This window comes from Hyperoodon ampullatus, assembly GCF_949752795.1.
Source record: "Hyperoodon ampullatus genome assembly, chromosome: 14".
NCBI classification, from domain to species: domain Eukaryota; kingdom Metazoa; phylum Chordata; class Mammalia; order Artiodactyla; family Ziphiidae; genus Hyperoodon; species Hyperoodon ampullatus.
The window spans coordinates 34,733,213-34,760,194 of record NC_136927.1 but is presented as its reverse complement, the minus strand read 5'-3'; the positions used below and the strand labels follow the sequence as shown (position 1 = coordinate 34,760,194).

The following is a 26,982-nucleotide window of genomic DNA, read 5'->3' as shown; positions in this document are numbered from 1 at the left end:
TGTGCCACAACTACTGAGTCCGAGTGCCACAAATTCTGAAGCCCGTGCTCCTAGAGCCCGTGCTCCGCAACAAGAGAAGCCACCGCAGTGAGAAGCCCGTGCACCGCAACGAAGACCCAACACAGCCAAAAATAAATAAATAAATAAATAAATAAATTTAAAAACAAAGAAAGAAAAATGAAAACCAGAGAGGACCAGGATGAAGTGGGGAGGTGGGCAGGGGCCAGGCCATGCAAGACTGTGTCTAGGAATGGAGAGTTTTTATTAAACCATTGAAGGGTTTTATGAACGAAAAAAAAAAATACAGCCACCTGGAGTTCTAACAGAACAGATAAGAAAAGAAGAGAGTTGGAGACAGTGAACATGGCTATGAAGGCAATGAATTAAATGATGTGATCCGATGGGGAGGGGTGGTCAGGGATGGCCTTTATAAGAAGGTAACATCCTTTTGGCATTCAAGACCCAAATACCAAGATGTGAGCGGCAGGCATGCCCACCTCATGATGGAGGCCAAGCCACAACTCTCCAGAGATGCCAAACTAAACAACAAGCCATGCCAAGGGGTGAGGGGCAAGACCTTGACCTGTTAATGAGGGCCTGGGTACCTGCACTCATCAAGGGTTTGTTTTTTCTTTTTCTTTTTAATTTTTGGGTGGGGGGCGTGGGGCTCACAAAGAGGCTCTATGTGAATCGTGAGTCAAGATCTGGGCTCAAATCCCTGCTGCGTCCTCGATGTGTGACCTCGGGCACCTGTCACACCTCTCAGAGCCTCAGCCTCCTCCGAGGTAAAATGGGGACCCCATGACACCCATGGGGCAGGGAGGTCGAGAGGAGTTGATGAGCTTGTGTGTGTAAAGGGCTGATCCCAGTGCCTGGCCCTGGGTCCCAGCTCTGAAAACAGCACTGAAATTCTGATAACCCTGTAGGTTGTCAGAGCTGGAAGGGACTCAGAGAGTGGGGCCAGCCCCATCCTTTTGCATATGAAGACTGAGAGGGGAGCAGCCTGCCCAAGGCCACACGGCAACTGCACTGTCAGTAGCTGCATCACTGCCAGCCTCTCCCTGTGGCCTAGGACCAGCCTGCTTCCAGAAAGACCCTCTGGCTTCCTCCCCTCCTCTTCTCCCTCCTCCCTCCTTCCCCCTTCCTCTCCCTGTGGCCTCTGATGATGATCACGGGCCAGGGATCTTAGGCATCATGGCTGCCTGAGCTTCCATCTGTGGTTTCATTCAGACCAGGTGTGCCAGGCCCACAGACCTCATCTGTGATTCTAAACCCATTCTGAACCAGTTCTAAACTACCTCAGGGCTGGCTGGTTGTGGAAGGGGAGGGCTGCATAAGGGATCAAAAAGTGCTGGGCTCTGAAGGCTGGGATCGAATCCCAGTTCTTACACTTCTCAGCTGTGTGCCCTTGGACGAGTTTACCTTCTGAACCTCAGTTTCCTCATGTATGAAATGGGGTTACACCTGAGGGCACTCTCTAGGGTTTTTCTTATAAGGGCACTAATCCCATTCCTGAGGGCTGCACCTGCATGACCCAGTCACCTCCCAAAGGTCTCACCTCCTAATACCATCACACTGGGGATTAGTTTCAACATGAATTTGGGTGATGGTGGGGGTGGGGTGGGGGAGACCCAAACATTCAGTCTATTACAAGGACCCAGAGCTGATTTCTCCTCTCCCCTAAGGCACACCAAGGCAACAGCATTTAAAAGGAAAGGAAACCGTGGTGTGGAGACCCCAGAGACGGAGACCCTCCTACAGCAACAAGGGGGCAAGAGGGGCCCACTGCTGAGGGCCATCTGGCAGGTGGGCCGCTCCACCTTCCTCCTGGGGACCCTCAGCCTCATCATCAGTGATGTCTTCAGGTTCACGGTGCCCAAGCTCCTCAGGTGGGTCCAGGCCTTGGGTGCCTCGCTGAGGCTGGTGGTCCCTTTTAACAGCGTCCTTCCAGGGCCAGGGGACCTTCAGCCCTCCTTCTGCCTCTGCCTAGACCTCTGGTGCTCAGGGCACTGAGGGTGGGTGAAAAGGATACTCAAGAAGGACCAATTAAACGAGAAAGTGAGTGACCTTGGGGAGGGAAAACGAATGAATTCTAGCCTGACTGTATCAGTTTGCTTTTGCTCTACAACAAAGCCTCTCAAAAGTGAGGGGCTTAAAGCCACTTCTTTAGCTCATGATCCTGTGGGTCAGCAATTCAAGCTGGGTTCAGCTGGGCAATTCTTCTTTTCTTGGCTGGATTCACTCATCTGTCTGCAGTCACCTGTGGGGCTAGCTGGGGACTGGCTGGTCCAAGACAGTCCCAGCTGGGACATCTTGTCTCTGCGCCGGTGGTCTCTCATCCTCAAAAGGCTGATTCCAGCTTGTTCACAGGGCCATTTGGCAGGGTTCCAAGACAAAGCAAAAGTTGCATTTTCTCGTGAGGCCAAAGCTGGTTGCACAGCCAGCCCAGATTCAAGAGGTGGCATATTAGTTTGTTAGGGCTGCCATAACAAAGTACTACAAACTGGGTGACTTAAACAACAGCAATTTTTTTCTGGTGCTTATCTTTTCTACTGTTATTTCTTTCTTTTCTTTTTTTTATTGAAGTGCAGTTGATTTACAATGTTGTGTTAGTTTCAGGCGTACAGCAAAGCGATTCAGTTATATTATACATACATATGTAAATATATTCTTTTTCAGGTTCTTTTCCCTTACAGCTTATTACAAAATATTGAGTATAGTTCCCTGTGCTATACAGTAGGTCCTTGTTGGTTATCTATTTTATAATAGTAGTGTATATATGTTAATCCCAAACTCCTAATTTATCCCCACCCCTTTTCCCTTTGGTAACCATGAGTTTCTCTTCTATGTCTATGGGTCTATTTCTGTTTTGTATATAAGTTCATTTGTATCATTTTTTTTAGATTCCACGTATAAGTGACATCATATTGATGTCTTTCTCTGACTTACTTCACTTAGTATGATAATCTCTAGGTCCATCCATGTTGCTGCAAATGGCACTATTTCATTCTTTTTTATGGCTGAGTAATATTCCATTGTATATCTATACGACATCTTTATCCATTCAGTGGACATTTAGGTTGCTTCCATGTCTTGGCTATTATTGTAAATAGAGCTGCAGTAAACACTGGGATGCACGTTTCCATTCAAATTAGAGTTTTCTCCAGATATATGCCCAGGAGTGGGATTGCTGGATCATAGGTCAACTCTATTTTTAGTTGTTTAAGGAACCTCTGTATACTGTTTGCCATAGTGGCTGCACCAATTTACATTCCCACCAACAATGTAGGAGTGTTCCCTTTTCTCCACACCCTCTCCAGCATTTATTATTTGTAGACTTTCTGATGATGGCTATTCTGACCGGTGTGAGGTGATACCTCATTATAGTTTTGATTTGCATTTCTCTAATAATTAGCGGTATTGAGCATCTTTTCATGTGCGTTTTGGCCATCTGTATGTCTTCTTTGAATAAATGTCTATTTAGATCTTCTGCCCATTTTTCGATTGGGTTGTTTTTTTTTTGATATTGAGCTGTATGAGCTGTCTGTATGTTTTGGAGGTTAATCCCTTCTTGGTCACATAATTTGCTGTGCAAAAGCTTTTAAGTTTAATTAGGTCCCATTTAAACAACAGAAGTTTTTGTCCTCCTATTACTGGAGGCTAGATGTCCAAGATCAATGTTGTTTCTTCCGAGGCTTCTCTCCTTGCCCTGCAGACAGCTGCCTTCTTGCTGTGTCCTCACGTGGTCTTTCCTCTGAGCACATGCACCCCTGGTGTCTCCTTATGTGTCCAAATTTCCTCTTCTTACAGGGACACCAGTTGTATTGGATTAAGGCCCATCCTAACAGCCTCATTTTAACTAAATCACCTCTTTAAAGGTCCTATTTTCAAATACACAGTCATATTCTGAGGTACTGGGGGTTAGGACTTTAACATATAAATTTTGTGAGGACACAGTTCAGCCCATAACAGGTGGGGGTAAAAACTTCACCTGTTGATTGGAGGAGACGCAAGTCACGCTGAAAATGAGCGTGGACAGTGGGGGAAATGATTGCAACCATTTTTGTAGAAAATGAAAAAGAACCCCATACTGTCTGGTCCTCCAGACCTGGCCAGGCTTAGGCAGAGGCAATAGCCATGGGTGCCCTTTCTCACCAGCCTCTTCCTGGAGTTTATTGGTGACCCCAAGACCCCGGCCTGGAAGGGCTATCTTCTCGCCATGCTGATGTTCCTCTCTGCCTGCCTGCAAACACTGTTCGAGCAGCAGCACATGTACAGACTCAAGGTGCTACAGATGAGGCTGCGAATGGCCATCACGGGCCTGGTGTACAGAAAGGTGAGCCCCAGGGGAGAGGCGTGGCCTTTTCTCTCCTCCATCCTGTCCCAATTTACAGACAAATGTTCCAGCCAAGAAGAGGAATGTTCCTGAACTGTTACTGTCGTCAGTGCCTAAAACCACACTCATTCATCACTTTACTCATAGTTGCTCACACTACACCCTCACCTTCTTGGCTATTTCTATAAGGCCTTGCGTGATCTGACCCTGGCACCTCTTCTATCTGATTACATCACACACTTCCTTCACACTTCTTTTACTTTCCTCCAGCCCCACAGGTCTTCTTTCAGTTCCTCAAGCACGCCAAACAATCTCCCACCTCAGGGCCTTTGCACTTGCTGTTCCCACCGCCTGGGCACCCTTTCCACAACTCTTCATGTAGTGAACACTCACCCCCCTGAGGATAAAGGGCTAACCTACGGGCTGTGTGGAAACTGGATAAAGGTGGACTGTCAGCTATTTTACCAGGTAACACTGCTTACAATTAAAATGACCCCTGACCCACTGGTAAATTTCATCTGGGCTTGAAGTTCTGCCAATGAACTATGATACCTGGAGGTAAGCAATAGCATTGGGCTTCTCTCTGTGCAGTGATTCTTGTCCCCTTGGGGGACCTTGGAACCGAAACCCATGAGGCTGCTGCTCTAAGAGATGTTGGCCCCTCTGGGGTCTGGAGCATCTGAGCAAGGCAGTCCTGTGTAAGCCCCTTTCTCTCACACCTGAGCTGTCACTTGGGAAAGAAGGGGGCAAAGGGATCAGCTCCTGGATGGCCATGTGAGTGGCTCCTGAGTTTCAGGCCACATCCCCCTGAGCACACTGGAGCTGGTGTGGCCTGTCCAGTCTTGGGAGTCCACACATGGAGCTGAGGCTGCAGGAAGATGACCCGAAGGCTTTGCTCTTCCCGTCCCCACCCTTGGGGCAGCCGCCTTCATCACCTGATGAGGCCATACCCCTCCACTCTGCCCTCTGGGCTGCTTCAGTTTTAACTGTGTCTTATTTTCTGTATCTGGTGCTTTGACATCTGGGGTCTTGCTGACCCTGGAGGGACTGCCCCTCTGTCCCTCCCAGGGTCAGCCAGTTCCCAGAGATGCTAAGTGACTCATCTGAAAGCATCTCTTTCACATGCAAGCCGACCAATCCAGAGCTCACACCCCAACTGCCTTCTTTTTGGGCCCTAACACTCTAGGCCACTAGCCCCTGCCCTAATCGCCCCAGGGCTGGGTACCAGACAATGAGGCCCAGCTCCTATGCCCAGAGCCTGGTGGAATTATTCAAACTAGCCAATCCTAAGCCTGCTTACCCTGCCTGACCTTCCCATGAAAACCACAACAAGCTCTTGCCTGTGGCCCCCCCAACCCTGCAGCATCCTGGTGCTTCCCCAAGTGGCCCCCTCATAGTGTGGGATGCCCCCTCCTCTTGAGATCTGTGAGTATAATAAACCCTCTTTTCAGGGCAGTCTTCCCTGATCTGTGGGCTTGCCATGCCTGAATAATGATAAAACCTATATTTTAAAACATTTCTTCATGGCACTCATCATAATTACTATTAAAGGATGAACTATGTAAATCTTTACTTAATTTTGTTCCCCAGCTCAAACTCCACTCTGAAGAGAGCAAGTGCCCTGCCTCTGTTGATCACAGTACTCACCTCAGAGTGAGGCCCTACAGAGCAGGTGCTCAGTAAAGATTTGAAGATTTTTTTTTCAGAATTTCTACACTCGATCATTTCCAGCTCACCACTTCACCCCCTCACTTCTTCCCTGACACACTCAGCAGAGAGAGGACTGCCAGTAGAACGTAGCATTCAACAGGCTGGAAGGGGTCCACTGTGACCCCAGAGTTAGGGCAAATTTGGGGCTGCCAGAAAACCAGCTTGGTGTCTGAGAGGCACACTGAATGCCTGCAGGGGTCAGTCTAACACCCTGTCTAGCCCATGTCTTGCCTCTGTCATCCTGGATTCCAATCCTGGCCCAGCCACTTAGGAGCCCTCTGGCTTTGGGCAAATTGGTCAATTTCTCTGTGCCTCAGTTTCCTTAGCTGTGAAATGGGGTTAATAATTCTGCATCTCACTGATTCTAGTCTCACTTCTTTTTCTCTTTTTAACTTCTGAAATCAAGATGTTTTAATTTAGTTGGCATTGATTTTTTTCCCATAGTGATACAAAAATAGACAGTACTTTATCCACAGTGTTTTAGATTGAATGAAATATGGCAGTACCTCTTCCATACAGTTGTCCAATGTGCCCCATCGCAGAAAATGGTGAAACTGTTAGTTTATTTAGCACAGTGCCTAGGATATAGCGCTCAGCAGATGACCACCATTATCAGCATGAATCCAAGGTTTTTATGTAGTGTTATTAATTGTTATTAGTCCAGTGCTTTAGGGGTTTCAGAGTATTTTCATTTTTGTCTTCTCCCTGGAGTCTCACAATGGGAGGTTAGCTGAGGAGATTTTATTAGCCCACTTTACAGATGAGTGAACTGAGGCTCAGATGGTAAAGAAATCTGCCTCAGCCAGCAGGGGCAGCACAGCTTAGACCCCGGCCTGCTGGGTGGCTGTTGTCTTGCTCAGTCCAAGCCGTGGGCTTCCCTCCCTCCTGGGCCCTTCCTCCCTCCGTGGGTCTCCCTGCCTCCATGGGCCTCCCTAACTGCCCCTCACCCCCTCCTTCCCTCCTTCCTGACTCAGGTCTCCGTCTTCTGCCCCTCCCAGGTCCTGGCTCTGTCCAGCAGCTCCAGAAAGGCCAGCGCAGTGGGGGACGTGGTCAACCTGGTGTCTGTGGACGTGCAGCGGCTGACCGAGAGCATCACCTACCTCAATGGGCTGTGGCTGCCTCTCATCTGGATCATCGTCTGCTTTCTCTACCTCTGGCAGGTGTGCTGGGGCAGAGGGAGCTGGGATTTGAGTTGAATCCTCCTCCCCCCCACCTTCTTAATCCTAGCTCCATCTGCACACTGCGGGCTGACGTAATGGGCAAAGTCTTAGACGAGGATGACCTTCACTTCACCTTGGGCAGGATGCTCACCGCTGGGGGCCTCAGTTTCCTCGTCTGTATGATGATGATGGTGATGACATTGGCACTTTTTGGGTGTGATATCGGGGTACCAAGTGGGCAGATTAGGCATGTTTTGAAGTTACCAGTAATGGTAGGGCACCATCACCACCACCACTACCAACAACAAAAAAAATGGAAAGAAAATTTAGGGGAAAGATTTTACTACTTGGTTTTCAAAAAGCATAAAGTAGCCAACCAGGCAAAAAAAAAAAAAACCACACCAGAACTTTTTCTAACTTTCTTATGTCTGTTTTGTGGTGCAGGATTTTCTTTTTTCTTTTTAATTAAAATCACAGACTTTGTAGTGGGACTGCCTGAGTTCAAATCCTGCTTTCACCACTTGCTAGTTGTAAAACCTCCCGGTAAGTAACTTAGCCTCTCGGAGCCTCATTTCCTCATTGGCAAAGTGAGGATAGTAATTAACCAAAGTGCCCCAGCCCTTGAGTTGCTGAGGAATTAAATGAGCTCATACCTGTGAAGCACTTAGATAGCATCTGGGACACAGCTATACCCTATAGGTGTTTAATTGTCTTGTTGGTTATGCATGGGGGTGGGGCAGTTCATTTGAAGATCTTCTTCAGCTCTGCCCCATGTGGGCTGGTTCCAGGCTCACAGGCTTTTCTGTAAAGGAGCAGATTGTAGATATTTTAGACGTTAGGGGCCATAGGGTCTCTCTCAAAACTATTTAACTCTGCCCTTCTAGTGTGCAAGCAGCCACAGACAATACTAATCAAATAGGCCTGGTGGTGTTCCAATAAAATTACTTATGGACACTGAAGTTTGAATTTCATGTAATTTACACATATCATGAAATCATCTTCATTTGATTTTCTTCAATCATTTTAAAATGTAAGAACGATTAACAATCTGTACGGCTTGAGGTCGGCATATAAACAGGAGAGATCTGGCCCATGTGTTGTGTTTCACAGGCCCCTGGGTGGGTGTATCAACGGCATATTGATTGTGAGTGAGTATGGAATGCTCCAGAATATCAGCTGTGTGTTATCATCATTACTGTACCTCTGCTACTGCTCCAGTGCCCCCACCATAAGGGCTTGGGGCCTGAACACTTTTTGACTTGCTACCTTGCAGTCTAGGACCTAGCATACAGAGGGTGCTCAGCAAGTGCATAAATGTTAGCTGTTATTATTAGAGAGGAAGGGAGGAAGGACACTGGGGAAAATGCAGGGCAGTTAAGCAGGCCGACCCGTGACTCAAGTGAAACTGCAGACAACACACCCATCACTTTCCCTGACTCTTGGCAGGTGGTCCTAACATCAGAAAGTAACCATGAGACCCTGGTAAAGGGGGAGGGGTAGGAATTGGGGTTGCTACAGTTAGCATTTGTAGCATTTTTGCCAGAGAGAGTTTATTTAACCTGCTGTTCACATTCGTTTGAATACTCTCCCAGCCCTGGCTGTAGGCAGGTGTTTGCCTTCTGGGCATCTCTCCATTTGGCCATTGGGAGGCGCAATTGCTGCATAAATGAAACACTGGCTTGCTAGGGCGTCAAGATTAGAAAGTAAACATTCTTAGGGGCTGAGAGGGGAAAATGAGGCCCACAGACTGAGGAGGGGGGTGGGGCTTGTCTAGAGAATGGACCCAAATGACCTCAGGAGGAATCTCACATCACAGCCACTTAAAAATCATTCACCCCACTCGCCACCTCCACATTTTCCAGATAGAGAAACGAAAGAGGGAGGGAACATAACTGTCCCAAGTCACAAAGCTGGGGGGGTAGGGCTGCCAGACAAAATACAGGACGTCCAGTTAAAGATGAATTTCAGATAAACAACAGAATTTCTTATTATAAGTATATCCCAGACATGACATGGGATACACTTATACTAAAAACTTATTTGCTGTTTATCTGAAATTCAAATTTCACTGGGCAGGCAGTTAAGTATATTTATTTGCTAAATCTGGCAACCCTTGTCAAGGGATAATCATTGATTGTATGACACCAGCACTCACTACAGGCAGTGGGAACAGCTCCATTTCCATTTAATGTGAGAAACTGCAGCTTAGGGAGGGTCAGTAACTTGCCCAAGGCCACACCAGTATGTGTAAAGTCAGGATTTGAACCCAGATCCCGATTCCAGAGTCTGTCTTCACCATTCTAGCCAGGCGCCGCCCTTGCCCTGCCCATCTAGGTGCATGACCCGTCTTGACTATGACCCTGTCCCCACTCCATTGTGTGAGGTGCATCATTTCCCCGTCTCCCCTCCCTAACGAAGATGGCCTCCATCTTCCACAGGTATTTCCTTCTAAGGAGCCCATGAGTCCTGGTCTCTATGACCTGGTGGCTGCCCTCATTGGACTCTCTGACCCCTCCCTGCCTTAGGGCCCAAGTCTGAGCCTCCCCCCACCCCTGTACTGACAGCTGGGCTTCTGGAATTGTCTCGTGACATCCTGCTCTTCGTCTCCAGCTTCTAGGGCCCTCTGCCCTCACCGCCATCGCTGTCTTCCTGAGCCTTCTCCCTCTGAATTTCTTCATCACCAAGAAGAGGAACCACCATCAGGTTTGGCATTGGAAGAAGGGACACTCCAGGCAGGACGGGGGCGGGAGGCCTGCAGGTCCTGGGTCCTGCACTGGTGCAGGGCAGTGGGGAGGAGACAGGTGTGGGGTGGGCGTGGTGGCGGCTTGCGGCGGTTGCAGAGAAGGAAAATCCTGGACTTGTCCCTGTCCCTTCCTCTCTTCTTCCCTCTGGTCCCAGGAAGAGCAAATGAGGCAGAAGGACTCTCGGGCGCGGCTCACCAGCTGCATCCTCAGGAACGTGAGGACGGTCAAGTACCACGGCTGGGAGGGAGCCTTCCTGGACAGAGTCCTGCGTGTCCGGGCCCAGGAGCTGGGCGCCTTGAGGACCTCCAGCCTCCTCTTCTCTGTGTCTCTGGTGTCCTTCCAAGTGTCCACGTTTCTGGTGATGTCACTCTGGTCTCCCTGCAGAGCATGGACTAGGGGAGGGAGTGCTGGGGGCGGGGATAAGGGCTCCCCATATAGGATCACAGGGTCACCATCACACCGACTGACCAGCACCTAGTGTGATCATGATATCAATGACACCTGGAACCAAAACACCACCAACCCCTGGAACAGAACCACCCCCTAGTGACATCTGGAACTACAAATGCCACCAGGACCTAGAGCCCTCCGTGGCTGCTGATACCTGCAACTTCAGAGTCATCTTCCCAGAGAGTCTAGAGTCACAAGTTCCACCCATGTCTAGAACTGCAAAAATGCCACCAAGATGGAAAACTGTGGTGTCCCTCGAAGCCTGGAACCAAGAGTTTCTGATTCTTAGAACAGGGTTCACACGCGTGCAACTCCTTTCATCAGTAGAAGAATTTGGGGGGAGATCTGGGTGGAGAGGAACCCATTCCCAAGTGGCAAGTGTGGCCACAAGGACCCTTGAGATACCACAGCTGGCCTGCCTTTCCTGGCCACGTTTAGCAGCTCAATGTCACCTCCTGTGTCTCCCACCCAGGTGGCACTGGTTGTGTTTGCTGTCCATACTCTGGTAGCTGAGGAGAATGCCATGGACGCTGAGAAGGCCTTCGTGACACTCACGGTCCTCAACATTCTCAACAAGGCCCAGGCTTTCCTGCCCTTCTCCATCCACTCCGTCGTCCAGGTGAGGTGGCAGGGAGGGGAGGCCGTCTTGGAGGAGCCTTGTAGGGGTGTAGCAGGCTGTGCCGGGGCAAGGAAACGAAGCAGAGAAAGAGACGGGAGGGCACAGGGAACAGCGGGAAGATGCCAGCAAACATCCTCAAAATAGGCAGCCTCACCTTTCCAGCAATTCCACATGCAAGAATTCAGTCTGGTTCCCTTTTTATACAAAGCAATTTCACTTCATTTCTCTTCCTCTACTGTCTGCACTCACACCGTGTGATGAAAATGAGAAAATTGGTCCAGCTGAGCCATCCCTATTTAACTATCCTTTCATCACGGAAGGTGGGGTTGGGGCTGGGAGTGGAGAGGGTGCCTCCAGGTGGACAAAGTTTGCAATCATTCCTGATGACGGCCAACTGGAAAAGCCACCATCCTCTTCCCGGGTCTGGTCTGCAGAATGGAAGCAAGGAGGTGGGAGGTCACCACTACCTCATTGTGCCAACCTCATGTGCATCGTTTTCCGTGACCTAGAAAGCTTTGTGTTGGTGCCTTGCAAATGTGTAGGACTCGGTAGTCCGGAAGCTTTCCCACCATCTTGAGGCACCTGACACCCAACATCTGAGTTCTTTTTTTGCCCTTATGGCACAGTTGACCTAGGGCTTTGGTTTTTCCAGGCCCGGGTGTCCTTTGACCGTCTGGCTGCCTTCCTCTGCCTGGAAGAAATTGACCCTGAGGCCGTGGACTCAAGGTCCTGCAGATGTGGTGAGAGCTGAGTTCATCAGGAAGGGGGTGGGAGGGATGAGGGGAGCAGCAGGGCTCCCCCTTCCCACAGATGGAATGCCAGGATCCAGCTGAGGGGCTGCTGGCATGTGCTGGCATGTGCAGACCAGGCCATCGGCCGTGTGACTAGGAAACAGATGCCATGTAAGGACTCTCCCCTTGTACCTAAGAAAGCATCAAGCTGCTTACCTAGAAATCTCCCACATGGTGATTAGAAGTGTATCCTGTGACATTGGTGCCTGAATCCAAATTCTAGCTCCAGCACTGACCCCAACATGGGTGACCTTGGCCAGTTATTAATCTCTCTGAGCCTCAGTGTTCCCATCTGCAAAATGGACATGATGATCATTACAGCACCTCTGCATAGGATTGTTGTGAGGGTTAAATGTGTCCTTTGAAGCATCGCAGTTAGAGCAGGGCCCTGCACAAAGTCAGCATTCAGTGCATTTTAGTTATAATTAGAATTATTATTGGCAGAAAACCCCAAAGAAGTCAGCAAAGAGGCCTCTAAATAACCCAAAATTGCTGTTTCTGAGGCTCCTCACAGCTCTGGGCACGTTTTCAGCTGGGCAAAGCTTTGTTCAGCCAAATCACTGTGATGCGGGCATTCAGAGGTGGGCTCTGCATTCAAATCCCAGGTCTGCCTCGCCCAGCTGTGTGGCCCTGGGCAGTAACTCCCCCACTGCCGGCTCCGTTCCCCACTGTGTCACCCCACCTCCACCAGGATCACCCTGAGGGCCACCAAAAGATAGCAGGTCCCCGGTCTCAGGAGCTGCCCAATAAATAGCTTAGGGTCCGTGATGTCGTGCCTTTATCCCCACAGGAGGGCCCCATGGACCCTGGACCAGAGACCCCTGAGGGTTATTTGAGTCATGACTTTGACACACCTGGTCACCTGCCTGCGGCCAGAGCCTCATACCGCCCCCCGCAGTCTCAGTCCCTGCTGTTCCCCCAAAGGTGTGTGACAGTGAGATTAACACAGACACCGACAGCTAATGTTGACCAAGTATTTACCACGAGCCAGCACATTCAGAGTGCTTTACTTAGCGGTGACCCCCTCACTCCTCACCACAGCACTATGGGATGGATACCTCTACGACCCACCCATTTTACAGATGGGGAAATGGAGAAGCATCCCCACACCCCAGACCATTAAGAAAGGACAAGACCCCAGAGTAAGGTAGCCAGATTCACAAAGAAAAACATAGGACTCCCAGTTAAATTTGAATTTCGCATACTCAGAAAATAGGTTTTTTTAGTCTTAGTAGCTCCCATGCAATATGTGGCAGCATAATTATCCTGAAAAAGTACTCATTGTTTACCCAAAATTCAGATGTAACTGGACGTCCTGCATCTTGTCTACAACCCTCCCCTAGAGACCTTCCAGTCCGGGGGGTGTCAACGGGTGTCAACCGCTCATTAGATGTAAGATTCTCAGGCCCCACCCCCATGGAGATTCTCATTTATTGGTTTGGGCTGAGCCATGGAGAGCTTTGTGTTTTAAAAAATCTTTCCGGGTGATTCTAAATGTGTATTCAGTGTCCAAAACCACTAAATCTGGCTCCTCCCTCATTATATAGATAAAACATCTGAGACCCAGGGACATAGGGAGACCATATGTCCCTGGTTACATCTGTGGTCCCAGTGAAATTAATAACACTCCCTTCACTCTCCAGAGTCCCGGATCAGGTGATAAATTGTATCAGAAGCCCACTAACCTTTCCTATGAAGGACCCAATTGTACATATTTTAGGCTTTCCAAGGCCCTTTGTTCTCTGTTGTAACTGCTCACCTTTGCCTTTGTAGTGTGAAAGCAGCCATAGCACTACACAAATGAATGGGCATGGCTGTGTTCCAATAAAACTTTATAAAAATAGGCAGCAGACAGGATCTGGCCCCTGGGCCATGGTTTGCCGATCCCTGAGTTGTATAACCATCCGGCAGGGAGAAAATATGACAACCACAGGGTCACACACAAGCCAGTGAGTGGAGGGACAGTTTGTTTAGTGGAAGAGATTTCCTGTTGCCTGGGGGTCTCTTAGAGGAGGGGCCAGCCGGGAGCATCTCTTATAACTAGTCTTTAATGCCCTGCAGCCACTGGAGAGGATTACATCAGAATACAGGAAGGCACCTTCGCTTGGTCCCAGGAAAGCCCTCCCTGCCTGCACAGGTACAGGTGGTTTCCCTGGTAACAACCTTCCTGTTGCCGTTGACGAAGTGGGGGAGGATGGGAAAGCTGGGAAAGGGAGAGCTCCTGCCCACGGAGGGGGAACAGGGCATCTGAGCCTCACCCAACAGGGAGGAGATGGTTCTCTGGTCCCCAGGCTGGTCACGATGATGCCAAGGGAAGCCTGGCCAAGAACTGCCCCAAGGCCCGGCCCAGTCAGCTGTGGGTGCTTCCTTGCCTCCTGTGTCAGACTGGTCATTGTCACCTCCAGCCCCCAACTATTTGGCTGGGTCTCTATGGCAGAAAACCCCAGCCAACCCCAAAACTCCCTGTGAAGGGAAAGAAAACACCTGGGGCCGTATTTGTGTTTCTTGTCATTTGCTCATTTCATTGTATTTATTGAGCACTTGCTATGTGCCAGGCCTTGTTCTAGGAACTGGGAATAGAGTGAGGAAAACAGATAAGAACCCTGTGCTCTTGGGGCTGATGTTCTGATCGGGGGTGGGGGGGTGCACAAATGAGAGATCAGGGTCGGGAGGCAGAGCACGATGTCAAAGGAGGGGTGTGTGCAGTGAGGGAAGGCTTGGCATTTAAACAGAGGTCAAATGAGGGGAAGGAATGAGCCTTGCACGTGTCTGGGAGAGGAGCTTTCTAAGCAGTGGGAACAGCAAGTGCAAAGGTCCCGAGGCAGGAGTATGCCTGGACCCAGGATTCTCCACCTCAGCACTGCTGATGTTCGGGGCTGGATAGTTCTTTGTCACGGGGGCTGTCCTGTGCACTGTAGCATGATTAGCAGAACCCCCAGTATCTACCCACTAGATTCCAGCAGCAGCCACACCAGGGATAACAACTGAAAGTGTCTCTAGACATTGCCACGTGACACCTGCAGGGCACAATCCCCCCAGGTGTGTTTAGGAAGCAGGAAGTCAGCATGGCCGCAGCAATGGGATGCTGGGTGTCCTTCATGATTGTTAGGACCTCAGCTTTTACCCTGAGTGAAACAGGAACCGCCAGGGGCTTCAGTGGGGGAGTGTCATGAGCCGGCTTGGGTTTGAACAGGTCCCTTGGGCCCGTGCATGGAGGACAGACTGCATGACACAGAAAGGGGGCGGAGCGAGGGCAGAAGCAGGAAGAGCAGTGAGGAGCTTGTGGCAATGACCTGGGCAAGAGGAGATGCTGGTTAAACCTCCTGCCCAGTAAACCCTGTGTGAGTGCGGGTACATGTGTACACACGGGTGTACATGCGTGTGTGCAGATGTGTGTATGCACAGGCGTGTGTGAGAGCATGTTTGTGTGTGTGCCTGCACTTGTGTGTGCATGGATTTTGTATATGTTGTGTGCATATGTCCGTGTGTACACATGTGTGAATATGTGCACTTGTGTGAGGGTGTGTATCTGTGTGTGTGCAGTCTGTGTATGTAGTATATGTGTGCACAGACACATGTGCCCCATGTGTGCTTGCATGTGTGCATCTGTGTACATGCATGCAAGTGTGCACATACACATGTGTGTGCATGTATGTGGGCACATGTACGATCACATGCAGGATGGCTGCTCGCATAGCCAGACAGGGATCGGGAGAGGGAAGGATGGCCCCCAGACATCCTCTTAGCGGTGCCCCCACCCCAGGTGTGTCATCAGCAGCCAAGGCTGGCTCCGTCTGGGGTTCACCCAGACAGACTCGGGCTGAATCCTACTCAGGGAAACGTCACCCCTTCTGTGTTGCCAGGATCAACCTCACGGTGCCCCAGGGCTGCCTGCTGGCTGTCGTCGGTCCAGTGGGGGCAGGAAAGTCCTCCCTGCTCTCCGCCCTCCTTGGGGAGCTGTCAAAGGTGGAGGGGTCCGTGAGCATCAAGGTGAGGCCGCACCCCTGCCTGTTGGCTGGAATGTCCCCGTCTCTGCCCCTCCCTGTTCCCCGTCTCACAGCTGAGCTCCCTGCTGCCTTCCACCGCCACCAAGAGCCCAGCTCCCACCGTTCCTCCTCCGTCCCCATCAGCCTCCTTGTATTTTAGGGTCCGGTGGCTTACGTGCCGCAGGAGGCCTGGGTCCAGAACATGTCCGTGGTAGACAACGTGTGCTTCGGGCAGGAGCTGGACCTGCCGTGGCTGGAGAGGGTCCTGGAGGCCTGTGCCCTGTGGCCAGACGTGGGCAGCTTCCCTGCAGGAGTCCACACCCAAACTGGGGAGCAGGTGAGGGTCTCAGGGCCTTCTTGGGCCAGGGAGGCATGGCGGCTGAGGGCCATTTGCCACCCTGACCTGTGGGCGGTGTGGTGGGAGGGTCACTGGGGGGGGCAGGGGGGTAGGGGAGAAAAGGGGCCCAGCTCAGAGCCAAGCACATAGCAGGTGCTCAATAAATAGTTATTAATGAATGAATGGTTGAAAATAGAGACTGAGGAGAGGCTGGGAGACGTGGCAGGGCTTGGTGGTGAGGGGCTCTCCAACAACTGGGAATGAGGTGATCCAGGCTCCTGCCTTGCCTCTCTGGGTGACACTGGTCAAATTGCTTCCCCTCTCTGGACCTCACCAAAGGGTCTGGGCAGAGATGTCCAATAAACAGGATGTATGCATCTGGAGCTATGGGTTGGGTGGGGATTGGCAACTTATGACCCACAGGTAAAATCTGGCCCACCGTCTGGGTTTGTAAATAAAGTTTTATTGGGACCCAGCCATGCACATTCATTTACCTGTGGTCCATGGCTGCTCTTGCACAATAAGGGCAGAGATGAGCAGTTGTGACAGAGACCAGGGCAGTGGGGGTGGGGCGGTGTGCCCACGAAGCTTTAAGTAGTTACTTTCTGGTCCTTTACAGAAAACACTTGCAGACCTCCAGATTAGGGAATTGAGAGTGGAAAAGTGGAAGTTTAAGTTAAGTAAATGGGTGAGGTTTCCTCTAGGGAAGAGGAGAGGGCCCTGGAAAGGGTCTGGAGGAGCCAGAGAGATCAGCTGAGAAGGGACATCTAGGGAGGAGGATGAGGCATCGTGCAGTCAAAGGAAAGGGGTTTCAGAAGGAGGTGGGTGCCTGCTGCCAGCTACGTCTGTCCAGCTGTGTCACATCCTAAACCAAACGTGATTTCCCGTTACCTCCTCCCCCGAAGCTCGCCCCATCCTGGGTGATGGAAGCTCCATCCTTCCAGAGCTCAGATCCAAAACCTTGGCATCCTCGATTCCTCTCTTTTTCTTACACCCACATCTAATTCGTCAGCAAATCCTGTTGGATCCACCTTGGAGGCAGATCCAGAATGTTCCAGTCCCCACATCAGCTCTCCCCACATTGCTGCAGGAGCCCCTGGCTGCCCTCCTTGTTTCTGTCCTCACCCCTAATAGGCTAATCCCAGTGCAGCAGCCAAAGGGATTCTTTTCAGACCTGTCAGTTCATGTCCTTTGTCTGCTCAGAACCCTCCAGGTCTCCCCATCCCCTCAGAGTCATAGCCACAGTGCTGACCATCACTGACAAGGCGCGGCCCCACGACCTGACCCCAGTTATCTCCGACTTCATCTCCCATCATGCTCCTTCTTTCCTGCTTCTCTCCAGCCACATGGATCTCCATGATGTTCCTTGAACACCCAAAGTATGCTCCTACCTCAGGGCCTTTGCACCTGCTGTTCTGTCTGCTCGTAAAGCTGTTTCTCAGGAGTTCACATGGTTCATCCCGTCAAGTCTCTTAGTGGAGAGTAGCTTTCCCTGACCACCTTACCCAGCACAGCAACCCTGCTCACGCCAGTACACCCTACACCCTTCCCCTGCTCTATTATTCTTCATGGTGTATAACACCATCTGATAGGTGATAACATTTTATGTGTTTGTTTATTGATTATCTCTCTCCCACCCCACCCTCATTAGAGTGAAGGATCCATGAAAGCAGGGATGAGGTTTTGTTCATTGCTGTGTCCCCAGAGCCTAGAACACTGCTGGGTACATAATAGCCATGCAGTAAATATGAGTGGAATGAATGAATAAGTGAAAGAACAAAAGGAAGGAAGAGAGGAAGGGAATGGAAGAAAAAAGAAATAAAGGAAGAAAGGAAGGAAGGAAGGAAGAAAGAAAAAGAAGGAAAGAAAATAAGAACATAAGGACTAAAAAGCTACCACTGGATTAGGCAACAGGGGAGTGACCAGTGTCCTTGAGGAAGGCTGCATCAGTGGAGAAATGGGAACAGAAGCCAGACTCAAGTGGAGGGAGCAGTGGGTGCAGGAAGTTTGTCTGGAAAGGGGAGAAGCCAGGCAGGGTGGAAGCTGGGGGGGATGTTGGCTTGAGAGCAAGTGTTTCAAGCTGGAGGTGGCCCTAGAGGACAGGCACCATGAGCCATAGCTCACTCTGATGAGCAGACCCGGCCCCCGTCACACCGCTTCACCCAGCAGGCGTAGACGCAGGCCCCTGTCTCTCTCTTATGGCCACAGGGCATGAATCTCTCTGGGGGCCAGAAGCAGCGGCTGAGCCTGGCCCGGGCTGTGTACAGGAAGGCTGCTGTGTACCTGCTGGATGACCCCCTGGCAGCCCTGGATGCCCATGTCGGCCAGCATGTCTTCAGACAGGTCATCGGGCCTGGTGGGCTGCTCCAGGGAACAGTAAGTTTGGGAAAATGTCTCAGAGGGCATAGAGCAAAGGCAGAGAAAGTCCTAACCCAAGTCTGCTCACCACTATGCTCCATGAATCCAGTGTTCCTCTTTGTAATGGTCAGCTTTTGCTGTGACAATGCTGCATAACAAACAACCCCTAAATGTCAGTGGCTCACAGCAGCAGTCATTTCTTTTTTTTTTTTTTTGGCTGCGCTGGGTCTTCATTGCTGCGCGGGCTTTCTCTAGTTGCAGTGAGCGGGCACTACTCTTTATTGCAGTGCACGGGCTTCTCATTGTGGTGGCTTCTCTTGTTGCGGAGCACAGGCTTCAGTAGTTATGGCACATGGGTCCTAGAGTGCAGGCTCAGTAGTTGTGGCACATGGGCTTTGTTGCTCCGTGGCATGTGGGATCTTCCCAGACCAGGGATCAAACCCATGTCCCCTGAACTGGCAGGCAGATTCTTAACCACTGCGCCACCAGGGAAGTCCGAGCAGTCATTTCTTGCTTCTGGGTCTGTGGTTAAACTACCACAGCTCTGCCTCAGGTCACTGGCCAGGTTAAGTTGAACTCCGTGTCTTCTGGTTTCGGGACAGTTTGAAGGAGTCCCTTTATTTCACTGTTGGGAGATGCTATTTTTGAGAAAAAGGGCAGGAGCACAAGAAGGAGAGCTTTCCCCACTCTGAGCCCCAGGACACTCCCGGCCCATTCCCCCAGCTCTGGAACAGTGGTCAAGCGCACGAGTGTAAATTCCATCCCTTCCTGCCCAGACACGGATTCTCGTCACCCATGCGCTCCACGTCCTGCCCCAGGCTGATTGGATCGTGGTGCTGGAAGATGGGGCCATTGTAGAGATGGGTTCCTTCCAGGAGCTTCTGCACAGGAAGGGGACCCTGGCGGGCCTTCTGGATGGAGCCAGACAGCCAGGAGATGGAGGAGAAGGAGGTACTGGCTGGGCTTTGCTGGTTCTCTGTGCCTGGCTTCTGCCACCCCTGGGGAGAAGGTTCCACAGATCCCACTGGCCAGAGTGGAGCACTCTGGCCATACCCTCCCTGCAGGCCCAGGCCTGGAGGCAGACGCCTCTCCCACAAGGCCACCCATCCCCCAGTAAGAGCCAGTGGCACCTTCTATGAGCCAGGGGCTGTGCTAAGTGCTTCTATAAACATGCATTGTCTCATTTGGTCTCTACAACACCCTTGGGAGACACCTGCAATTATGGCTGCCACTTTTCAGATGAGCATCTCAGGCCAAAGACAGTTAAATAATTTGCCCAAGGTCACATTAGAACTTGGGTGTGTTCAACTCCAGGGTCTGTGCTTGAAACTGCTACAGAGACTGAGCAAAGAGGTCATTTGGTGCCTTGAGGCCAGAGGCCCCCAACATGCCAGCTAGGGCTTCTACTAATCCAGAGAACACAGTGCCCACTGGAAAAATGACAATGTTCTGGAAGTGAAGTCAGTGATCCAAGCACAGCCACAGTGAGTGATAAAGAACAGCCAGGGGTCTCTCCATTCACTCATTTAATCACCACTTAGCCCCTATGGGTCAGTACTGTACTTAGCTCCATTTTATAGATGAGGACTGAGGCCCAGAAGTTAAGGAACTCGTCCAAGTTTACCTGGCTCATAGGTGGCAGTGTTGGGCTTTGAACCTCCAACTGCAGGCTGTGTGCTGCCCCTGCATGACAGAGGGGGTTTCACAGCCAGGTCCCCCGTCCCAGGCTCTGGCTCCTCTGTTGAGCCCTGGCTCACCCCGGTAAAAACCCTGTGTTGGTTCACGGTGTCAACCTCCTGGAGCTTGAAGATGGAACCCTCCCGGCTTGGGGGACGGTGGGCAGGAGGGTCCTTCCCTGGGGGAGATGACACCTGAGGTTGGGTGAGAGCTACCTGGAAAAGAACATTGCAGACACAATAAATTGCTTATGCAAGGGTATTGGGGAGACCCGAGCTGTTGTACTATGTGCAGTGTTTACTGCTGTTTCCCAACCCCAAGTTCATAGCAGATGCTTGATTATATTTGCCAAGTGAATAAATGAATGAATGAATAATATTCCTGGAAGAACCCAGGGAGGATGGAGAGAGGGGGGAGGAGGCAGATCAGAGAAAATGGATGCTCAGCGAGTGGAGGCTGCACAGCCAGTGGGTGTCAAAGCTGGCACCCGGACCCCGAGGTACCGACCCCCACAGGGTGACACGGCTCCCTTGACCTTGCAGAAACAGAACCCCCGGCCAGTGCCAAGGACCGCAGAGGCTCTGCTGGAGGTGGGAGGCCTGAGGGTGGACCAGAGAGGTGAGTTTGCTCTGGTGCAGAGCTTGGGGAGGGCACAAAAGCTGAGGCTGAAGCAAGGCGGCTGTGTCACCACCTGCATCTCAGGCAGGTAGGGGGCGGCCACAACCATTCTGGATTGAACATCTGCTTAAGACCCACCATGGGGCTCAGCTGTGGGATGATTCACCAGAGACTATTTGACAATCAATTAGCCACAATGATTAAGTCCCCACATGCTCTGTTCACAGGATGACCGGTTTGCCCTCAGATGTGATGAATCCCCTAAAGTTTATCAGAGTTGTCTCATGGCTGGAGTGGGGCAGGGCCAGCTCCAAGGAAGGATCCATGCCATAGTTGTTAATGTCTGTGCCAGGCCCTGTCATTCATGCTTTGAAGGACATCAGCATCACTTGGTGCTGGTGGGGGCCACCAGGAGGAGGCCTGCTGTCCCCTTTTCTCAAGCCCCCTTTAGCCAGGCCATAGCTGGACTCCTGTGCTCTCCCTTTTTATGGAAAGTGACCTTGTGAAACAGAACAACAGACCACTGGGAGCCAGAGAGTGTGAGCTTAAGTGCCAGCTGTTAGGGAACTACGGGGGGAACCGGAGGGCCTCGGTCCCTGAGGTTGGGCCCAGTTCCTCCCATCCCAGCTAGCCAGCCAGAGTACTCCTGGGCCACACACGGGACCGGCCCGCCGTCTTCACAGTGCAAGTAAGACCAGATAGGTAGATAATAGGTAGAGAGGTAAGTAGGTAGGTAGACAAATAGGGTGACAGATAGATGATGAATGGATGAATAGACAGATAGATAGATAGATGATAGGTAGAGTTCATAGACAGACAGATAGATGTAGGTAGATAAATATTGTATTGGAAAAACCTGCTAGTCTTCCCTCTTTCTCGCCATTACTCTCACACAACTACAGCGTTCACTCTGACACCAGATGGGTGCCCCCTGCCCCCTGCAAACCTTCACACCAAGCAATTCTCCACAACTCGGTTCTGACACTGTCTATCTGGAGATGTCAGACCCCACAGGTTAAGGGCTCAGTCCCTCAAGTCTGCTCCCCCCCACTTCAGATGCCAATTGCAAGTAGTAGGTCTCCAGGGTTCCCACAACTTCTGTCCTACTTGGGGACAAATTGGGGGTTTGCATCACCCCCTCCTCGAGTTCAAGTAATTTGCTAGAACAGCTCCCAGAACTCAGGGAAACACGTACATTTAGCAGTTTATTAAAGGATGTGACAAAGGAGACAGAACAGCCAGATGAAGAGTCACAGGACAAGGTCTGGGAGGGTCCCACATGCAGGAGCTTCTGTCCCCATGGAGCTTGGTGTATCAACCTCTGGGTATGTGGATGTGTCCACTAACCTGGAAGCACCCCAAATCCCATACTGTTGGGGTTTTATGGAGGCTTCCTCCTGTGGGCATGATCCATTATTAACTCCATTTCTAGCCCCTCTTCCCTCTCTGGAGAATGCGGGTGGGGCTGAAAATTCCAAGCTTCTAGTCATGGCTTAGTCTTTCTGGTGACCAGCCCCCAACCAGGAGCCATCCAGGAGCCCACCCAGAGTCACCTCAGTAGAACAAAAGATGCTCCTAGGGCTCTTATCACTTAGGAATTTACAAGGGTTTTAGGAACTCTGTGCCAGGGATGGGGTCAAAGACCAAGTATATATTTCTTAACATAAATCACAATATCACAAAGATGGATAGGTGAATAAATAGATTGATTGAAAGATAGATAGATAGATAGATAGGCAGACAGAGAGACATAGATTATCCCCATTTTACACCTGAGGAAACTGAGGCACAGAGAGATTGTCAGCTGCCCATGGTTTCACAGTTAGCAGATGGTAATTCACATTTAAGGTTGTCAGCCTACTCAGCCACAGATAAAAGGAACATTCAAGAAATCTTCAGCATCTGAATTGTGCAAAGTTGACTTCCTGCAAACCTGGACTGACAAATCTGAGAATAAGCAGCAGGTGCAAAATGATTGCAGCAAAGCTTAGACCAAAATGAAAACCAAGTTCCAAAGTTGGCAAATAAGTTCATTCAGTGAGATGGCGTCGGAAGAACAGGCTTGCCTGACTCTGGGGTGATAGGTGGCATCTAGCTGGGCACCACAGAGGGAGGACTGGGGCATGGCACCTAGTTGGTGCTCAGTACGTTAGTTGAATGAATGAATGAGAGAGTGAGTGGCTCAGTGGCTTCCAGTGGCCCTGAGGGTTGGGCGTGTTCACCCCACGAAGAGAGACACTGATTTGTCCTCATTTCCTCTACATGACAGGTCCGTGAATTTAGTCCCTGAGAAGGACAGCGCCACTTCTGAGGCCCAGACAGGGCTTCCCCTAGATGATCCTGAGGGGGCAGCACAGCCAAAAGGAGAGGACAGCATGCAATATGGCAGGGTAACCACCCACTGCTCCCTCCCCCCCTCCACATCCACTGCCACTGCTGCCCCCAGGGACTCAGGACCTCCCAAGAGATACAGCACTTGGAGGGGGGGACGGGGCTGGGGGGACGACTCACCTTTATTGAACACCTACTATGTGCCACGTAAGATTCTAGATACTTCATACTTCTTAATGCCCACAACCACCCTAAAATCAGATGGTGATAACTCCATTTTAGAGATGAAGAAACTGGGTTCTTAAAGAGTTTAGACATTGGTTTGTGTTCTCGCAGCTAGCAAGTGACCAACTTGGGACACAAACCTAGGGCAGTCTGAATCTGAAACTTGTACTACTTCTTCTCTCCTATGCTGCTCTGCCCACCCATCCCCCACCCATTCACCGACCTACCTACTCATTCATCCATCCATCCATTTACCTTTCCACCTATTCACCCATCCATCCCACTCACCCATCCATCCACCTACCCATCTACTCACTCTTCTATCCATCTCACACAGCCATCCACCCATCTGCCACCCATCCATCCATCCATCCGCTCATTTATGCACCCACCCTCCTACAGACCCACTCATTTATTCATCCACCCACCCACCTACCCATTTACTCACCCATTTGCCCACTCAACCATCCACCTACTCATCCATCCAGAAGACATTTACAGAACCCCACTGTGTGCCAGACAAAGTTTCTGCCTTGGTGGAGCTTGCAGGCTAGTGGGGGGGGCAGGAGAGAGAGTGAGAAAACAATTATGCTAATAAGCAAGGTGATATCAGGTAGTGATAAATGCTATAAACAAAATAAAGAAAGTGATGAGACAGGGACCGACCGAGGATCAGGGACCTGCCTGGATGGGATGCTCTGAGGAGTGACATTTGACATCCCTGAAGGATGCGAAGGAAGTAGCCATGGAAAGAGCAGGGGGAGGAGCATTCCAGGCAGAGGGAACAGCAGGGGCAGAGACTCTGAGGTGAGAAGGCGCTTAGGGTGCCAGAGAAAAGGAAGGGATCCCATGAAACCAGCGGATGGTGCGTAGATGGTAAGGTGAAAGAGTGTACAAGAGGTTTAGAATTTCTTCTCAGAGCAAGAGAAAGTCCAGGGCAGGTTAGCAACAACAAGATGTTTTCAACAGCAAGTGGATGTTTCCAAAAGTTCACTCTAGCTGCAGCTGCATGGAGAATTTCAGATTTGTAGGAACCAGACTTTAAACAAGTGGCTTAACCTCTCTGTGCCTCAGTTTCCCTATCTGTCAGGTGGGAATTATGATGAGGATGGAGACACATGTTTGTCCCATAGTAGGTGTTCAATAAATCACTCCAAACTCAGAAAGTGCCACAGCCTGTCCCCTTTAAGGCTCCCACTGCCATCTGGGAGCCATAGAGGAAGGGGGTCCTGACTGGGCAGGCCTGGAGGGGAGAGGATGCTCCAGGTGGGAGGTACTGCATGGTGGTTCCACCTGCCCCACTGGCAAGTTTTGGGAGCCCCACCTGGCCTTTCCTCTCTCCCCCTGGGGTGTCTCTCTGCCCCCATCTCTCCTACGTGTGCTACAGGTGAAGGCTACCATGTACCTGACCTACCTACGAGCTGTGGGCACCCCACTCTGCCTCCACGCCCTTTTCCTCTTCCTCTGCCAGCAAGTGGCCTCCTTCTGCCGTGGCTACTGGCTGAGCCTGTGGGCAGATGACCCCACTGTGGACGGACGGCAGACTCACGCAGCCCTGCGGGGCTGGGTCTTTGGGCTCCTGGGCTGCCTCCAAGGTACCCCTGCCAGCCTTCCTCGCTCTCCATCCTCCAGCTCCACCCGAGGGTTTCTCAGGACTCCTTCGCCCGCACCTCCCTGGCTCACCCTGTCCTTTCTGAATATCTGTGCAAATGTCCTGGGTCCAAACACAGACCTGCATCCTTAAGATGGGGCTGGGGAAGTGGGGGACAGGACACATCCCTACTTTTACAGAAGCCTCAGAGTCTCTTCCAGCCTCATCAGCAAAGGCAGAATCTTGGTCTCCAGATGCTGGGGCAGCTGAGCACTTAGGTGGGGCAGCAGGTCCGCTGGACTCTGCCCCTCTCCCAAGCTGAGGACAGCCCCAAGGTCTGACTGCTGGTGACTTCCAGCACCCCACCCCAAGCCCCCAGAGGAGGTAGAGCCCTGCATCACATCCCCACCATCATCTCCTCCCATCTTCTCTTCCTTTTTGAAAAATAGATTTATTTTTTTAGAGCAGTTTTACATTCACAGCAAAATTGAGCAGAAGGTACAGAGATTTCCCCACTCATCTATAACCTCCGTCACTACCAACATCCCCCCACCAGAGCGGTACATTTGTTACAAATGAACCTATATCCACACATCCTAGTTAGCCAAAGTCTGCAGTTTTTTGTTGTTGTTGTTGTTTGTTTTTTTAAAAATAATTATTTGTTTGTTTGTTTGTTTATGGCTGTGTTGGGTCTTCGTTTCTGTGCGAGGGCTTTCTCTAGTTGTGGCAAGCAGGGGCCACTCTTCATTGCGGTGCGCGGGCCTCTCACTATCGCGGCCTCTCCCGCTGCGGAGCACAGGCTCCAGATGCGCAGGCTCAGTAATTGTGGCTCACGGGCCCAGCCGCTCCGCGGCACGCGGGATCCTCCCAGACCAGGGATCGAACCCGTGTCCCCTTGGCAGGCGGAACTCTCAACCACTGCGCCACCAGGGAAGCCCCCCAAAGTCTGCAGTTTTCATCAGGGTTCACTCTTGGGATGTCCATTCCATGGGATGGACAAATGTATAATGACATATATCCACTGTTACAGTATCATACAGAATAGTTTCACTGCCCTAAAATTCTCTGTACTCCACCTGTTCATCTCCGTTTCATTGATCTAGTTGTCTGTTCTTTCACCAATACCACAGAGTCTTTTCTTCCTGAGTTCTATACCATAATATTTTTTCCCAGTTTTTTTGATATAGTTGACTTACAGCACTGTGTAAGTTTAAGATGTAGAGCATAATGATTTGGCTTACATACATCATGAAATGATGACCACAGTGAGTTTATGAACATCCGTCATCTCATATAAATACGAAATTAAAGAAATAGAAAAAACATTTCCTTGTGATGAGAACTCTTAGGATTTACTCTCTTAACAACTTTCATACATAACACACAGCAGTGTTTATTATATTTATCATGTTGTACATTACACTCTTAGTGCTTAGTTATCTTATAACTGCAAGTTTGTACCTTTTGACAGCCTTCATCCAGTTCCCCCTCCCCCCATTCCCCCGCCTCTAGTAATCACAAATCTGATCTATGAGTTTGTTTGTTTTTGAAGTATAATTGACATACAACACAATGTTAGTTCCTGTTACACAACATAGCAATTCAATATTTCTCTACATTTCAAGATGATGACCACCTAAGTCTAGTTACGATCTGTCACCATGAAAAGATATTATGTAATTATTCACTATATTCCCCACACTATATATTTCATACATCTGACCCATTTATTTTGCAAATGGAAATTTGTACCTTTTAGTCTCCCTCACCTATTTTGCTCCTCCCCTCTGGCAACCACATGTTTTTTCTCTGTATCTATGCCTCTGTTTCCGTTTAGTTATGCTTGTTCCTTTGTTTTTTAGATTCTACATATAAGTGAAATTATGCAGTATTTGTGTTTCTCTGACTTATTTCACTTAGCATAATACCTTCTAGGTCCACCCATGTTGTCACAAATGGCAGTATTTCATTTCTTTTTTACGGCTGAGGAATATTCCATTGTATATATACCACCTCTTCTATATCCATTAATCTGTCAGTGGGCACTTA

General features: G+C 50.3%; 1 protein-coding gene across 1 annotated transcript in view; it reads left to right on the top strand.

The window, feature by feature from the left end:
* ABCC6 (ATP binding cassette subfamily C member 6) overlaps positions 1–26,982 on the top strand; it is a gene marked incomplete at both ends in the record, with an annotated part of 62,624 nt that overhangs the window by 13,667 nt on the left and 21,975 nt on the right. The window contains 15 exons of the mRNA XM_079719696.1: positions 1,686–1,889; positions 4,159–4,336; positions 7,045–7,206; positions 9,817–9,909; positions 10,105–10,308; positions 10,873–11,019; positions 11,672–11,759; positions 13,872–13,947; positions 15,674–15,800; positions 15,957–16,133; positions 18,342–18,509; positions 19,268–19,442; positions 20,711–20,786; positions 23,056–23,176; positions 24,730–24,937. Of these exons, the coding sequence (XP_079575822.1) occupies positions 1,686–1,889; positions 4,159–4,336; positions 7,045–7,206; positions 9,817–9,909; positions 10,105–10,308; positions 10,873–11,019; positions 11,672–11,759; positions 13,872–13,947; positions 15,674–15,800; positions 15,957–16,133; positions 18,342–18,509; positions 19,268–19,442; positions 20,711–20,786; positions 23,056–23,176; positions 24,730–24,937 (2,204 nt within the window). The remainder of the gene's footprint in view (positions 1–1,685; positions 1,890–4,158; positions 4,337–7,044; positions 7,207–9,816; positions 9,910–10,104; positions 10,309–10,872; positions 11,020–11,671; positions 11,760–13,871; positions 13,948–15,673; positions 15,801–15,956; positions 16,134–18,341; positions 18,510–19,267; positions 19,443–20,710; positions 20,787–23,055; positions 23,177–24,729; positions 24,938–26,982) is intronic.